This window comes from Microtus pennsylvanicus, chromosome 5, assembly GCF_037038515.1.
Source record: "Microtus pennsylvanicus isolate mMicPen1 chromosome 5, mMicPen1.hap1, whole genome shotgun sequence".
Taxonomy (NCBI): Eukaryota; Metazoa; Chordata; class Mammalia; order Rodentia; family Cricetidae; genus Microtus; species Microtus pennsylvanicus.
Genome location: NC_134583.1, coordinates 68,494,483 through 68,508,966, shown reverse-complemented (window position 1 = coordinate 68,508,966; position 14,484 = coordinate 68,494,483). Strand labels below are relative to the sequence as shown.

Here is a 14,484-nt window from a genome sequence, read left to right as displayed (position 1 = left end):
CGTTTGAGTCCAGAGCCTTGCATTTGTCAAGCAAGTGTTCCAACACTGAGCTGTATTGCTAGTTTCAAATATGTACTTTTAAATTATATATTTTTGAGACAGTCTTACTATGTGGTCCTCTTTAACCTGGAACTCCCAATGTAGACCAAGCAGGCCCCAAGCTCTCAAGTTTCCAGCCTCTGTTTCCTGATGAAAATGTTTATTTATTTATTTAGAGACAGGGTTTAATCTGTATCCCTGACTAGTCTGGGTTCACCGTGCAGCCCTGGGAACTCATGTCTGTCCTCTTGCCTTTGCTTTCCAGTTCTGGGGTTACAGCTGAGCTCTCTGCCTTGCTTGGAGTCAGGATAGATAGATAGATAGATAGATAGATAGATAGATAGATAGATAGATAGATAGATAGATGATAGATAGATGATGGATAGATAGATGATAGATAGATGATAGCTAGATAGATAGACAGATAGATGATAGATAGATAGATAGATGATAGATAGATGATAGATAGATAGATGATAGATAGATAGATGATAGATAGATAGATGATAGATAGATAGATGATAGATAGATAGATAGATAGATAGATAGATAGATGATAGATAGATGATAGATTTTACTTTTTATGTGAACAAGCATGTTTGTCTACATGTGAGTTTGAATAATAAGAACGTGGCTGGTGCCAGAAGCAGGTGTGGGCTCCTCCGGAACTGGAATTACAGATGGCTGTGAGCCACCGTGTGAGTGCCGAGAACTGAACCCAGGCCCTCCGTAAGCAAGGAATGCTTTTTCCTCATCCTGACGTTTCTCCCTAATGGTTAATGCAACAAGTATTCTTAACCACCACGCTGCTAGATCTTAACCACCGAGCCGCTAGATCTTAACCACCGAGCCGCTTCTTCAGCACCTGGAGTTTTATTCTTAGATCCATTGTTCATTTTGTATGTTTGTATGTGAGAGTGTGTATGTGTAGGCATGGACATGGCTGTGTGTGGCTCACTCGTGGAGGTCAGAGGACAGCGTGCAGGAGTGTTCTCTCCCTCCTCTCTGTGGTCTCAGGAGTTAAGGCAGGTTGTTAGGCTTGGCAGCAGGTGCTTTCAACATGGTTATACCCTGAGCCAGTCTCCATCTTCAGAAGTCCAGCTGAGCCCAAAAAGAGCTTTTCGAAAAAGCTTTCCAGCTGAACTTGAGTGTTGACACGCCCTCACAGAGGGGCGGGGCGGGCCAGGGACCTCACCTGAGTGCCCAGCTGTGCCATACCACCTGTTGCATTTGACTGTGCCACAGTTGCACGTGGCCTCAGAGGCTGGACTACATAGACTGAGGCAGTCTGAGACAGGTGATGCTCTGTGTGTAGCCATGGGAAGTCAACATCCCTGCGAGGTCGAGACTTTGCTTGCAGCCTTGTTTTTGGAAGGAGCACCCACATTCCTGTAGGTAACCCTCAGCTATGCTCCGGAAGGAAGGCCACTAAACTCATTGGTTCCTAGGGTGACCATTGTGGAACAGTGCCTGAGCATATGTGTTCTTAACAACTGAGCCATCTCTCCAGCCTCTTTACTCCCACATCCTAAAAAACTGCCAATTGCTTAGCCTCTTCTTCCATTTAGTCTCTTTCCTATGCTTCCGTTTGGAATTAACCACAATGTTAGCTGCAGGTCAGGGTTAGCCGCTTAAGGGTCATGATGGCAAAGGCGGAGAGGGATGTGGAGACCTGAATGGAGAAGACCTCCGTGAAGGCTCGTGTATTTGAAGACTTGGTCTGCAGTTGGTGATGTTGTTTAGGAAGGATATGGGACCTTCAGGAGGAGGAGCCTCATTGGGGGAAGTGGGTCAGGGGTGGGTTCTGAGTTTTTATATCCTTCTTCACATCCTGCTTGCTCTCTGATTCCAAACTGCCCGGGCAGTGGGTCAACACTCAAGCTCCTGGCTCCTGGCTCCTCTGCCACAGTCGCTCACAGCCCTTCTGGAAGTGCAAGGCAAAATAAACCTTTCTCCTGGAAGCTGCTTTTGTTAGGGTGCATTATTGCAGCAGCTGCTGCAGAAAATCAAGCAGAGAAAGCAAAACCTAATACAAGAGAAAAGAGGCAGGGCTGATGATTGTGGTTCTACTTGGTAAAAATGTAGAGGAATATAATCCTTTCTATGAGCTAGGCTGGAATGCTGAGCCAGGCCCCGCACGGGACCATCAGAACTGGATGTAATCCCACACGTATGTAATTTCACACATGATGCAGGCATGCTGTGTTCCTTCCTTTTCTGTTGCCATGAAAGACTATCACACTCAGGGCAACTTACAGAAGAAAGTTTATTGGGCTCACGGTTCCAGAGGGTAAGAGTCTATCACAGCGGGAAGACACAGCAGCCAGCGGCTGGCAAGACAGAAGGAAACAAGAGGGCACAGGAGCTGTAAGCACAAAGCAGAGTGAGAACTGCAGGCGGGGTAAGGCTCTTCTTCAAGCAAGGCTGCGCCTCCCCACAACCACCCAGACAGTCCCTCCAGCAGGGGACCAAGTGTCCAGATGCCCTGTGAGGCATCTTTCATTCAAACCACCGTGTGTGTGCTTTGTGCAGGGAGCTCCTTGAGCTCCTTCTGTGTGGGAGCTGGGGACTGAGCAGGGTGTGGAGGAGTCTGGGAAGCAGAGGCTTCAAGGATGCAATGTCCGGGACTCATTCATCCTGTTTCTCTCATACCACAGCCTTCATCACCAATTTAATGAAACTGTATCAAGCACCTCCTACATCCCTACCCTGTGATGTCACCAGAGATCCCCAAGGTGAACAGGATAGATATGGATGCACTAACTTCAAGGAGCTCACTGGGAGGCAGGAATTAATTCATCAAAAAGAGGACGAACACAGCCTGGGAGACAAGAGACAAGTGCAGGCTGGTGCAATGCTCGCTCAAGGTGTGGAACCTCCCTTGCCAGGACAGGAGGAGGCAGGGATGTGCCAGGCAGAAGAGGACACAGGAAAGGCTGCAGTGACTGCAGACTGGGAGAGAGCAGCAGGAAAGAGTGGGAAACAGGCAGGTTTATCTCCAGCAGAGGCTGGGAGGACCACTGGGCCTGCTTTTGCAATGTCTTCTAAGGCTCATCAAGAATTTTGTCTTTGACTCAAGAAGAAGGCACCTGCAGTAGCAATGCAATGGCACAGGTGGAATTTGCAGTCTGTCAGCTGGGCCCAGGCTAGACCCTAGGCAGGAGAGAGTGTGCGGCAGATCCAGAAGGCTGGGACATCCGAGGACAGTTGTGGGGGCTGGAGTGTAACAGGATCCTGAGATGACAATGTCTCCTAATTTAGACCAAAGATTCTCTCTGGGGGCCAGTAAGGCAGGCTAGCAAAGACAGGGCTTCGCCTCTGCGCCCCCCCCCCCCAGCCTCCCTCTGCAGAGTCTTATCACAACAGGGAAACTTAGGGCTAGGAACAGCCATGACTAGCCAAGGATAGCGTACACAGTGTCACGTAGCTTAAGCTGATCAGTGCCCGTGCTCTCAAGTCTAGTCCTGGGCTGTTGGAGTATTGGACCTAGGCCTCAGTGTCCTTGTCCCCCTCATGGAGGGGCTCTAAGCAGCCCGGATCTTTGGTCTCTTCTACAGATGCTGCCAGAGGGTCCGCGTCTTCACCAGGGCTTCCATTCAGGACACTTCCATCGGCCTCCATCTTCTCCTTGAGGTTCCGTTTGAAGAACCCAACCTGTCAGAAACATACAGAGTGGGCCGATGTCCAGAGAGCAGCAGCCCCTGCAAGACGTGAAGACGCCCTATGCCACCAAATAAGATACACTGCAGCCACATGGTGGCTGCTTTGAGGACGGGGGTATCTGCATGCTTGCTGCTCGGAAATCGGCCACACAAGCCCGTCGACTTGAGTCTGGTCCCCAGAGCTGCAGTGGAAGGAGAGAGCACACTCCTGAAAGTTGTCCGCTGACCTCTACCTGGGCACTATGACATCTTTCCCCTGCCACTTCCACCATGGTGTGGGAGGTCGTTCTGTATATGGGTTGCTTTTATTGGTTAGTGAATAAAGCTGTTTCAGTGGGTGGCTTAGCAGAATTGAACTGAATGCTGGGAGAAAGAAGGCAGAGTCAAAGAGAAGCCATGAGGCCACTGCAGGAGACAGACACCTGGAACCTTGTTGGTAAACCATGAGCCTTGTGGTAAAATATAAAATAATGGAAATGGGTTAATTTAAGATATAAGAGTTAGCCAGAAATATGCTTAAGATATTGGCTAAACAGTATGGCAGTTAATACAGTTTCTGTGTGGTTATTTCGGGTCTGGGCAGCTGGGAAATGAATGAGTGGCCTCCGTCAATACTACCAATTGTAGGAAATTTTTAAAAAATTTTACATCCTTTTTTATTTATTATTATTTTGTGTTTATGAGTGTTTTGTATGCATGGTGTGTGAGGAGGTGATGAGCCTCCATGTGGGTGCTGGGAATTGAATTTGGGTCCTTTGCAAAAACAACAAGTTCTCTTAACCACTGAGTCAATTCTCCAGCCCACAAATAAAAGTCATTTTGGTTAGGCATGGTGGTACATGCTAGCACTCTGGAGTCATACATCAGAAGTTCTAGGCAGTCAGAGCTACATGGTGAGACCTTGTTCCCTCCATCACCCACAGAAAATAATAAAATTAAAGAAATAGATATTTTTTTTAAAATCTCCTAACTACTTTAAAAAGCTTTAAGTTTGGTAATTTATTCTTTAGACTCATTAGATACACCATGCCATGTATCAGCCAGGCTTGGTGGCCCAAGATCACAGTCCCAAAATTCAGGAGGAAAGACAGGAGGATCTTGAGTTTTAGCCATACTGGGCTACATACTGATGCTCTCTGTGGGGCCAGAGATGGTGGTGCATGCCTTTAATCCCAGTGCCTGGGAGGCAGATGCAGGTGAATCTCAGTGAGTTCAAGGCCAGCCTGGTCTACAAAGCCAGTTCCAGGACAGCCAGAGCTGCTACACAGAGAAACTTCATCTTGGAAAACAAACAAACAAAAAAGTTTCCTGTGGGCTAAGCTGCAGCTTGATTGACAGAGCACTTGCTAGGAAGCAAGCCCAGCAGGCTGTTTTTGCCTCTCTCCCTTATCTTTTTTTTAAAATTGTATGTACATTGGTGTTTTGCTTGCACGTACGTCTGTGTGAGGATGTTGGATCCCGTGGAACTTACAGACAGTTGTGAACTGCCATGTAGGTGCTGTGTATTGAACCCGGGTCCTTTGGAAGAGCGACACATACTCTTAACCTCTGAGCCATCTTTCCAGCCCCTCTCCCTTAACTTTTGAGACGGTGTCTCCATAGGCGCCTTGTGCTGACCTTGAGCTTATGGAGTCTACCTCTGACCCCCAAGAGCCGGACTGCAGTGTGGCCGTTGCAGCAGGCTTCTTTTCTGAAACTCTGGAGCCTTTCCAAGAGAACACCTGTCCTCTGGCCCTCTCTCTTCTTAACTTTTACTTCTTGTCCAGATTTCAGCTCAAATGCCGCCTCTTCTAGGTGACCTCCCACTCCAGGTCCTCCAGCCTGAGTCAGGCACCTCTATTACATGTTCCAGAATACACAGGCCCTGGTATAGACTTCATTGTGCTCACTCCTGTCTGTGTTCCTGTATGTTGACTGTGAACTCATGAGTGGGGATCATATTTATATCTCAACAGTAGCTGGTACCAGAAGGTTCTCAGTATATGCATACCTCCTTTCTCTTCCCCCCCCTCACCCTAGTCCTGACTGGCCCTGCATTGAACTGAGTGATAGTTCACTTGTTCTTTGAGTCTTACAGGCCTATCTGTAGAAGGATGGGGTGAGCTGAGACTTATACTCCCTGGTCCAGTATGCTCCTCCCTGGTACCTGCCAGCATCCTCCCCACCCCCACCCTCACCCCCCCATTGCCTTAGCTGTCTTGGCAATGCTTAACCATTAAAAGTTCCTACCTTGTAGAGCGCTAGGAAAATCAGCGAGAGTAGCACCAGCCCCCCAATACTGCTGAGCACATACAGGTGCGTCATCTCCTTCTCGTAGACCACGTCAACCTTCATGAGGACCTGGGGACGAGAGCTAGATGGGGGGAAGAGCCCCCCCAAATGCCCCTGTGTGCCTGGTCCACCCCCAGTCTTATCTCTTATGTGTGGGTTGCATCATAGCTTTGGGCTCTGGCCACAGAGCCTTTTCCCTAAATGTGTCACCCATTGCCCTCGCCTGTCACTTGGTCACATGTACTGCTGGCTGCCCTGAGACTTATATGGTTTGCCAGGGGGAAGCACCTCAGCTGGGCACTCAGAGCCCAGAAGAACCTGTTTTCTGGGTTTAAATCCATCTTTCTGGCCACACTGAATCGCCTGATCCCCTAACCCTGGGCCGCTGTGCTCACGGCTGAGCTGGTGGTCCCCTTGCTAAGGCACCATTGCATTGATCTTTAGCAGACGCCCATGTCCATGACATCTCAGACAAGTGACCCTGTGGTTTGGTCTGCTTCCTCCCACCTCACAAGGATTTGGGTTAGAGGAGCCTCTGACTGGGGTCAGAGCTTCCCTTCTCCCACATGACCCCCTCCTGTGAGCTCTGCATGGGTTCTCTCAGGCTTCTGAGGTCTGTACCTGAGCCGTGGAGGATTTGTTGCCGTACAGATGGAAATGCTTGCTGCTGTTGAAGGAGATGGAGACCGAGCTGCAGAGGTTGAGTGTGGAGGAGGCCTGTGGAGCGGGACAAGTGTCTGTCAGGACAGGCTCCAGACGCCAGACCTGTGCTCGCTTACACAGGGAAGGAGAGGAGCCAATTCCCTGCCTTATCTTATTTCTCTACTGTGATGGGCTAACATGTCACTCACTCCTTAGCATCAGAGGGGACCTAGAAAGAACATGTAACTACCCTCGGCAACTGTGGTACATGGCTCTCATCCCAGTACTTGGGAGGCTAACGCTAAGTTTTAGGCTAGTCTGGCTACACTGTGAGACTCCAACTCAAAGGCAAACAAAGCTGGGGGTGCTGGCACTTCCCTTAAATCCCAGAACTCAGAAGCAGAGGGGGGGTCCCTCTCTGTGAGTTCAAGGCCAGCCTGATCTACAGAGAGACTTCCAGGGTAACATAGAAATCGTGTCTCAAAAACCAAAACCAAAGAAAACCAAAACCAAAATAAAAATAAACAGGCCTCCCCGACAAAAACAACCCTATAAATGTCAAACAAATCCAGGTGGTTTGTTGTTCGTTTGCAGCTGTGCAAGCCTGGGTGTTATTTAAGAAGAGACCAAAGGAGGGAGCCCATGCGGAAAGACCATCCCCATCACTCCTAGGGCAAATGAATCCTCAGTACTCCTCCCTGCCAACAACAAGCAGGTGCTACCTTGATCTCCTCCGAGAGTTCCACTGTCCCGGTCACTTGGATGAGGGTCTCCCGCCTGAAGACAAGTGGGCAGCGGAACAAAATTCCAGGCAGACAAGACTGTTGCGGTCAAGAACAGCAGTCAGAGAGGCCCACCATCCCCAGCTTACCGCCCACCTCCAGCCTGGTTCCTCAGCTCACAACACACATACATCAGCTTCATCGGATGGCCTCTTCAGGTCCTCACGGTGGCAAGTGACAGGAGGCTCCTAGGAATTGGAGATGGGGTCTGCAGTAGGTCTGAGGCTTCTTCCTCCCCCACAGAACTCAGGCAGATAACCCTGTCTAGTTCAGACACCACTGAGTCCGCGGAACTGGGTCCCCCCGTGCACATTCCCTTCCCACATCTAGCAGTTCAGTGTAGTTGTTCCCCGCCACGGACCAGCTCACTCTGTCCTCTTCTGAGCGGTACTCACCATTTGTACAGTCCATGTGTGTGTGATGGGGCTCTCACTGTGAGGCTGCGGCACCCCAACCAAGGCCTCCAGGGTGGGCATGTTGTGGTCGTAGGCCGAAGGCTGAATCCTCACCTGGAAAAGAGTAGAGACTGAAAAGCTGGAATGGCAGCTACCCCGACCAGCTACCCCGACTACCGCCCATCCTGTGTGATCCAAGGCACTACCTGGGTGAGCTCTAGGCCCTGTTATCGTCTAGGTGGTACATAAAGACGGACCACACACAGCCTTGTCCTCGTGCAGACGTGGTTAAGAGCACTGACTGCTCTTCCAAAGGACCCAGGTTCAGTTCCAAGCACCCACATTGGCAGTTTGTATCCATTTCTATACCCCTAGCTCCAGAGGACCAAACACCTCTTCCAGCCTCTGGAGGACCAGACACACAAGCGGTGCGCAGACATACGTGCAGGCAAAGTACCCCCACACATGAAAACATAGAAATATTAAAAGAAACTGTGGCTTCAAGGACCTTCCCGTGGAAGTTCGTACCTGGTAGATGTGCTGGACTTGTTGGGTCTTAGGACCTTTGGGGGTGAAGCTGGTGTACAGTGTGGAGTTCTCCTGGCTGTGGGAGAGGTGCACAGAGATGGGAAGTGGAAGAAAGCAGTCCAGACCCCGAGAAGCCTCTGAGCCTCCCACACCATGCCGGGGACTTCACAGGCACCTTGTCATGGGGTCCTACTAAGGCCAGCAGAGAGACGGGACTGAAGCTTTGGGATTAAGGTCATTCCTCGAGAGTCATGCCCTCACTACCACATGCCAGCTTCATTAGGGTCTCAGCTCAGCTCTTTGTTTAGATAACCATTTCTCCCGTGTATCCTCCGCACGTGCAAGCCCTCTGACTCGCGCGATTTCACCCCACCTGCAGCTCACCTGCTCACTCCAACAGCCTTCTCACTGCTGTCTCGCACACGCTGCCGGTGGTGGAGGCTGCCACTTGCTTTCCCTCTCTGAGCCCTGCCTCTTGCCTTTGCCTAGGCTCTGTTCTCTGTCTCCTTCCCGGCCCTCATCCCGGTGCCTCTAGATGGAAGGCAAGGCCAACTTTCTCCAGAACCTTCCCTCTCTCCAGCACCTGCCCCATCTTTCACATCAACACCACCCTGCTTGACACCACCATCCTTGACAGAAGCATTGGAGACTTGAGCTCAGACACAGACTCTGTCCTCATCACATAGAGCCAACTTCAAAAGCCACTGTACGAGAGCCTTGAGTCTGCTACTCACTTATGAGTCTGCTCTCACTAGTGCTAAAGGGCTGGAGGGCAAAGGTCACTCTGGAACTGCTCCTACAATCTCTTCCAGCACTACAATCCCAGGAGGGAGGAAATCCAGCACAACTGGACACAGCCAAGTGCTTTGGGAACAAACTGGAGCTTAGTCCCGCCTAGCCGCAGGGCCCTGGGCAACACCGGCCTTCTCAGGATCCATGTTCAGTACTAGGGTGCAGAGTAGCGAGGCTCCTCACAGGGTAAGGGAAACCTCAGAGAGAGAGAGAGAGAGAGAGAGAGAGAGCCTGCTGCCAGCCAGTTCACTCCTCTGGTGAACGCTGACCTGAGTCACACAGAGCTCCGAAAAAGTCTCCTACTTTGGAACCTCGAAGCCTGCTGTGGTGGGAATGAGTTCTGACTGAACCTGAGACATTCAAGAAGGAAGAGGGCTGGGAACGGGCGATGAACCTCACAGTGTATGTCACCAGGGGGACCCTGGGTGACAAGGACACCCGGGTGGGAAGCCCGGGGTAGACGGAGGAGGTGACAGAGCTCGGCTGCACTCACTCTTCAATAAGGATGTTGACAGGGTACAGGACTGGGATGCGGGTGGCGGCTGAGTTGTCCTGCAGGAGGTTTGAGTCCTCGTTCTCACTGCAAGGGCAAGATAGAGGGTCGCCATTAGAAGAGCATAGCTGGACTTCCTGGCCGTCTAACCCCAGCCCAGGCACGCGGCCCATCCTGCTCACCAGTGCACAGTGCCATTCAGCTCGACAAAATCTCCCCAGGAGCTGTTGAGCAGTGTGTTGAACATCACCTGGAGGCTGACCTGGCAGGGAGACAGAGGTGAGAGAAGATGGAGGACTCTCAGGGGTAACCTGAGTGTCTCATGGTCCCAGGGGGACTACCAGCCCTACGGTGACCATGGAGTGTGTGCTTACTGCCTCTCTGGCACTGGGGAGATGTCTCATCCTCGCTGGACCGATAAGGAAATCGGTCTAAGGGACTGAGTGAGGTGTGCAAGCCACAAAATGAATTAACCCAGTCGGGTTTGTCTCATCCCAAATCCAGGCTCAGAGATGCAAAGCAGCTCTATATACTCTTGTGACAGGACAGACCCTTCCTGGCCAACTATCTGCTCCCTTCCCCAGAGCCAGGATCTCCTCCCTGTTTGCCAGCTCAGGCCCTTGTGGGAGGGCTGCCCAACGCTCACCTGTCGGCCTGCTTTGAAGATAGGAGAGCTTACATTGCAGGCCAGTGTCTTGCTCAGGAGTCTCGACTCCTCGGCCAGCTCCTGGCAGCTCACAGGTATTCGGCTGTGTGGCTGGGAATGAGGAAGATTTTTGGTGAACAAAGTCCAGGGTCCCCCAGGGACCACTAACTTTCAGGGCTTGTAGCTCTCAGGACTGTGTTCTGCCATGACACACGCTTAGAGAGGCAGAGGCAGATCCAGAGGAGGCAAAGAGGAAGGCATGGCTGAACCCCACAGTGCGTGACTTTAGCTGCTGTTACTCAAGAGGCTGAGGCAGGTGGATTGTGTGAACCCAAAAGTCTGAGTCCAACCTGGGCAACACTGAGATACAATGTTAAAGAAAACAAGTCATGTAAAGTGAAATAAGCCAGACAAGCAGGACTCATGTCGTGAGCCCATTGCTGTGCGCACTCTAATATGAAAATCCACAGGACAGTATGTAATACACTGGCAGGAGAAAGGACAGGGAATGGCACCTAGTCTTCAGCAGGCTTGAGATGATGTAAGAGTTCTGGAAAGATGGTTGGGTGACAGTGTGGCTAGACCAGTGTCAGGGAGCTGCATGCCTAGGAGTGGTTAGAACGCTAAAAGTTACATACATTCACAATTTAAAAAAAAGCTAAACCAGGTGGTGGTGGCGCACGCCTTTAATCCCAGCACTCAGGAGGCAGAGGCCGGTGGATATCTGTGAGTTCAAGGCCAGCCTGGTCTACAAGAGCTAGTTCCAGGACAGCCAGGGCTCAAAAAAATGCTGTCTCAGAAAAAAAGAAAAAAAAGAAAAGGTAAAAGTCTCAATTTGTTTAATTCCTGAAGAGACGGCTCAGCAGTTCCGAGCACTGACCGCTCTTCCAGAGACCCAGGTTCAATTCCCAGCACCCACATGGCAGCTCACACCTGTCTGTGACTCCAGTTCCAGGGCTTCTGACACCTTTACACAGACACACACACAGACAAAACACCCATCAACATTAAATGAAACAAACAAACAAAAACAAAACCACACACTTAGGGACAAACAAGAATAATAACAAAAGATAAGGACAGGAATTGCTTGGCTAGGGATTTAGCTTAGTAACAGAGAACTTGTCTAACATGCTCAAGGCCCTTCATGGATATAATTGTCAGTGTTGCAAATGCATACATGCATACAGACAGACAGACAGACAGACATAAATGCAGTGGCTGATGAACTGTCCATATAAACTCATTGAACTTCTCTGTAATCTCCAAGTTTCCATAGTGACCACTTATGACTTTTAAAACAGTATTTGAAACAAAAGTTCTGTCTGCTCGGAGCGACTGTACCCCAGACTCAGCATCGCAGACTAGTCTCTGACTCACCACGTAGCAAAGGAGGGCTTGCCCTTCTCACGTACCACCCCCCATCTCTGTCTCCACTCCTCAGCACTGGAATCACAGGCAGGTACCACCCCCTTCCCAGCTGTATTCAGTGCTGGAAGAAACGCAGGGCTTCATGCCTGCTGCTCGAACATCCTGAAAGGTGCATCCCGAAAGTCCTATTCCAAACAACGCAGGACACCATGCAAACGATGCCAGCCTTCTGCTGGGCATGTCATTTCATGTCACCAGTGCACCGAAGACACCAGAGCCTCCTTCATGCACTGCTTTTTCTCTCTCTTTCCCTTTTATTTAGTTTTTATTTTTTTAGTAGTCATTATTTTAGCTGAGCATGTCGACTTCCACCTTTAATCTCAGCACTTGGGAGGCAGAGGCAGGTGGATGTCTGTGAGTTCAAGGCCAGCCTGGTCTACATAGGAGTTCCAGGCCAGTCAGAGTTACACGTGAGAACCTGTCTCAAAAAACAAAACAAAATACATACATACTTACTTGTTTTATGTACATGAGTGCGTAGTTGAATTTGTGTGTATAAACATATATGCATACATACACACACACACACACATGCACCACATTCATGAAGGAGCCCACCAAAGTCAGAAGAGGCAACAGAACCCTGGAATTGGAGACACAGCGGTTGGAAGCCCCGATATGGATGCTGGGAACTGAACCTGGGTTATTTGGAAGAGTAGTCCGTGCTCGTAAGTGCTAAACCATCTCTGTAGTCCCTTTTAATTTTACTTTTTAAGTTTGTTTCTGTGTGTGTGTGTGTGTGAGGATGCACACATGTGTGAGCTTTTTACATGGGGACCAGACTCAGGTCTTCATGTATGCACGACAGATCCTTTACCTACTGACTGAACCATCCCCAGCCCTATTCCAATTTCCTAGCCTCATTTGTGGGGGCGGGGAGCTCCGAAAAGAGAATTCAGGGCCCACGGAGCTTATGCCTCAGAACAGAGTGTAATGAACATCACCAGGCTGAGAATGCAGACATGACCGTCAGGGCCCTCCACATCAGCTGCCATCCCACCTACTCAGGCCCATGCGGGCTACCCAAAGCTCACTGCAGGAACAGGAGCCAGGAACCTACTCAGGCAGGTGGTACCCTTGAGCTCACCTCAAGCATCTCCACCTTACGGAAGGACAATCCCAGGGGAAAGCCCAAGCTCAGCTGCACCCAGTAAGCATCTTCTCCCGAGTTGCTCAGTGTCCACTCCACAGCAAGGCTGGCAGAGGAAGTCAGCTGCAGGACTCTGGAACTGGGGGATGGGGAGGGTGGCCAGAAAAAAGTCATGGGGGCCAAGATGGCAGGAGACAGCATTGGCGAGGACTTCAGACTGAGGGAGCTGGCTGGCCATAGACACCATCCTATGCTCAGGTCCGGGGCCCTGACGCTATATAATCCCTGTGTAATGACTGCCTTTCTCAGAGAAGCAAGGTGAGACCAGAGAGGACGTCTTCTTCCTCGTGGACACAGCCCATTAGTGAAGTGTCCTTTGGCACTGCCTCGGTATTCTTTGCAGCTACCTCAGGAAGACAGAGTTGGGCTAAAGAAGGGGTCAAGGGACAAGGGCTTACACACCTGGGAGGGGACAGCAGGGCCAGGTTTGCCTCACACTTCTTGTCCTCACCACAGTTCTTCTCAAAAGGGATCTGAAAGGCCAGGACCCGGAAGGAGGCTCAGGCCCCGACCCAGCAGGGCAGGACAGGGACCACAGGCCCAGGAGGCTCGGGCCCCAGACCCAGCAGGGCAAGACAGGACCCGGAAGGAGGCTCAGGCCCTGACCCAGCAGGGTGGGACAGGACTGGGAAGGAGGCTCAAGCCCCGGACCCAGCAGGGCGGGACAGGGACCCCAGGCCCATGGGTCTGCCTCTCCTCCCTCTTACCTCCGTTGTCACTGCGTGTACTGAAGGTCTCAGGATGGGCTGCGTGTCTGTGCCCTGTTGAGCACGGAAGAGTGAAGACAGAGTACTCAGGTGAGGGGATGAGAGAGGTTCATCTGGAATGACTGTGGTCTTCCCACACCCACAGCCAGGTACACGGTCCTTCTCTGGTGACAGCTTCGCAATGGGAGGATGGGGCTTGGGGTGCCTCTCCCTCCCTTTGTCTGGGCTCTGACAAGGCAGACTGTACAGTTCCACCCTTGGCAGGAGCTCCTGGGCATCCACCATCTGGCCTCACCTGCCTGCCAATGCCCCTTTCTCTGTGGTTTGCCTCTGCCAACACCCTATTCTCTGAGGCCTGCTCTCCGACTCCATTTTCCCCAGCATTTCCTGAGCTTCTCCTCTAGTTCAACCCTGCAGCCCTACTGGACACTGGGTAATGTGAATGATTGTAAAACACATGGAGAAATGACAAGGCAGCGTCCTCAGCCGGGGAGGAGTTAGGATGAGACACACACAGGGTGGAGAAATGACAAGGCAGTGTCCTCAGTGGGGGAGGAGTTAGGATGAGACACACATAGGAAGCTTCAGAGCATGGAGAAAGGACTCTTAACCAGGACAAGAAGTGTCCTGAAGCAATGGCGTCCCAGTAACAGTTGTATCTGGATCTAGAATGCCCACCTCTCTGTGTGTCGAGGGCTTGGTCCCGGCCTACGCTGCAGTGGAAGGTGGCAGAATCTCTAAGAGCAAACAGCTAGTTGAAGAATGTTGTTATTGGAGGCAGAAGTTGGCACTGGCTCCCCAAGTCTGTCCTCCTCTCTCTTTACGACCCAGCCACAACGACGTGGGGAGGGGACTTTACTGTACACCCCCCATGTGTGCTCATCATAAGCCCGGAACAACAGAGCCAACTGATGATCATGGACTGGAACCTCTGAGGTCCTGAGCC

General features: G+C 51.0%; 1 protein-coding gene across 2 annotated transcripts in view; it reads right to left on the bottom strand.

The window, feature by feature from the left end:
* Positions 1-2,291: 2,291 nt before the first annotated feature.
* The window catches only part of Itgal (integrin subunit alpha L), a 37,475-nt gene continuing 25,282 nt past the window's right edge, over positions 2,292-14,484 (bottom strand). For both annotated transcript variants that reach the window (XM_075972340.1, XM_075972339.1), the window contains exons 19-31: positions 13,539-13,592; positions 13,234-13,304; positions 12,769-12,910; positions 10,251-10,361; positions 9,787-9,866; positions 9,605-9,691; positions 8,320-8,395; positions 7,792-7,905; positions 7,528-7,584; positions 7,337-7,435; positions 6,594-6,689; positions 5,931-6,041; positions 2,292-3,693 (exon numbers count right to left, since the gene is read on the bottom strand). In XM_075972340.1, the coding sequence (XP_075828455.1) occupies positions 3,526-3,693; positions 5,931-6,041; positions 6,594-6,689; positions 7,337-7,435; positions 7,528-7,584; positions 7,792-7,905; positions 8,320-8,395; positions 9,605-9,691; positions 9,787-9,866; positions 10,251-10,361; positions 12,769-12,910; positions 13,234-13,304; positions 13,539-13,592 (1,266 nt within the window). In that variant the 3' untranslated portion in view covers positions 2,292-3,525. The remainder of the gene's footprint in view (positions 3,694-5,930; positions 6,042-6,593; positions 6,690-7,336; positions 7,436-7,527; positions 7,585-7,791; positions 7,906-8,319; positions 8,396-9,604; positions 9,692-9,786; positions 9,867-10,250; positions 10,362-12,768; positions 12,911-13,233; positions 13,305-13,538; positions 13,593-14,484) is intronic.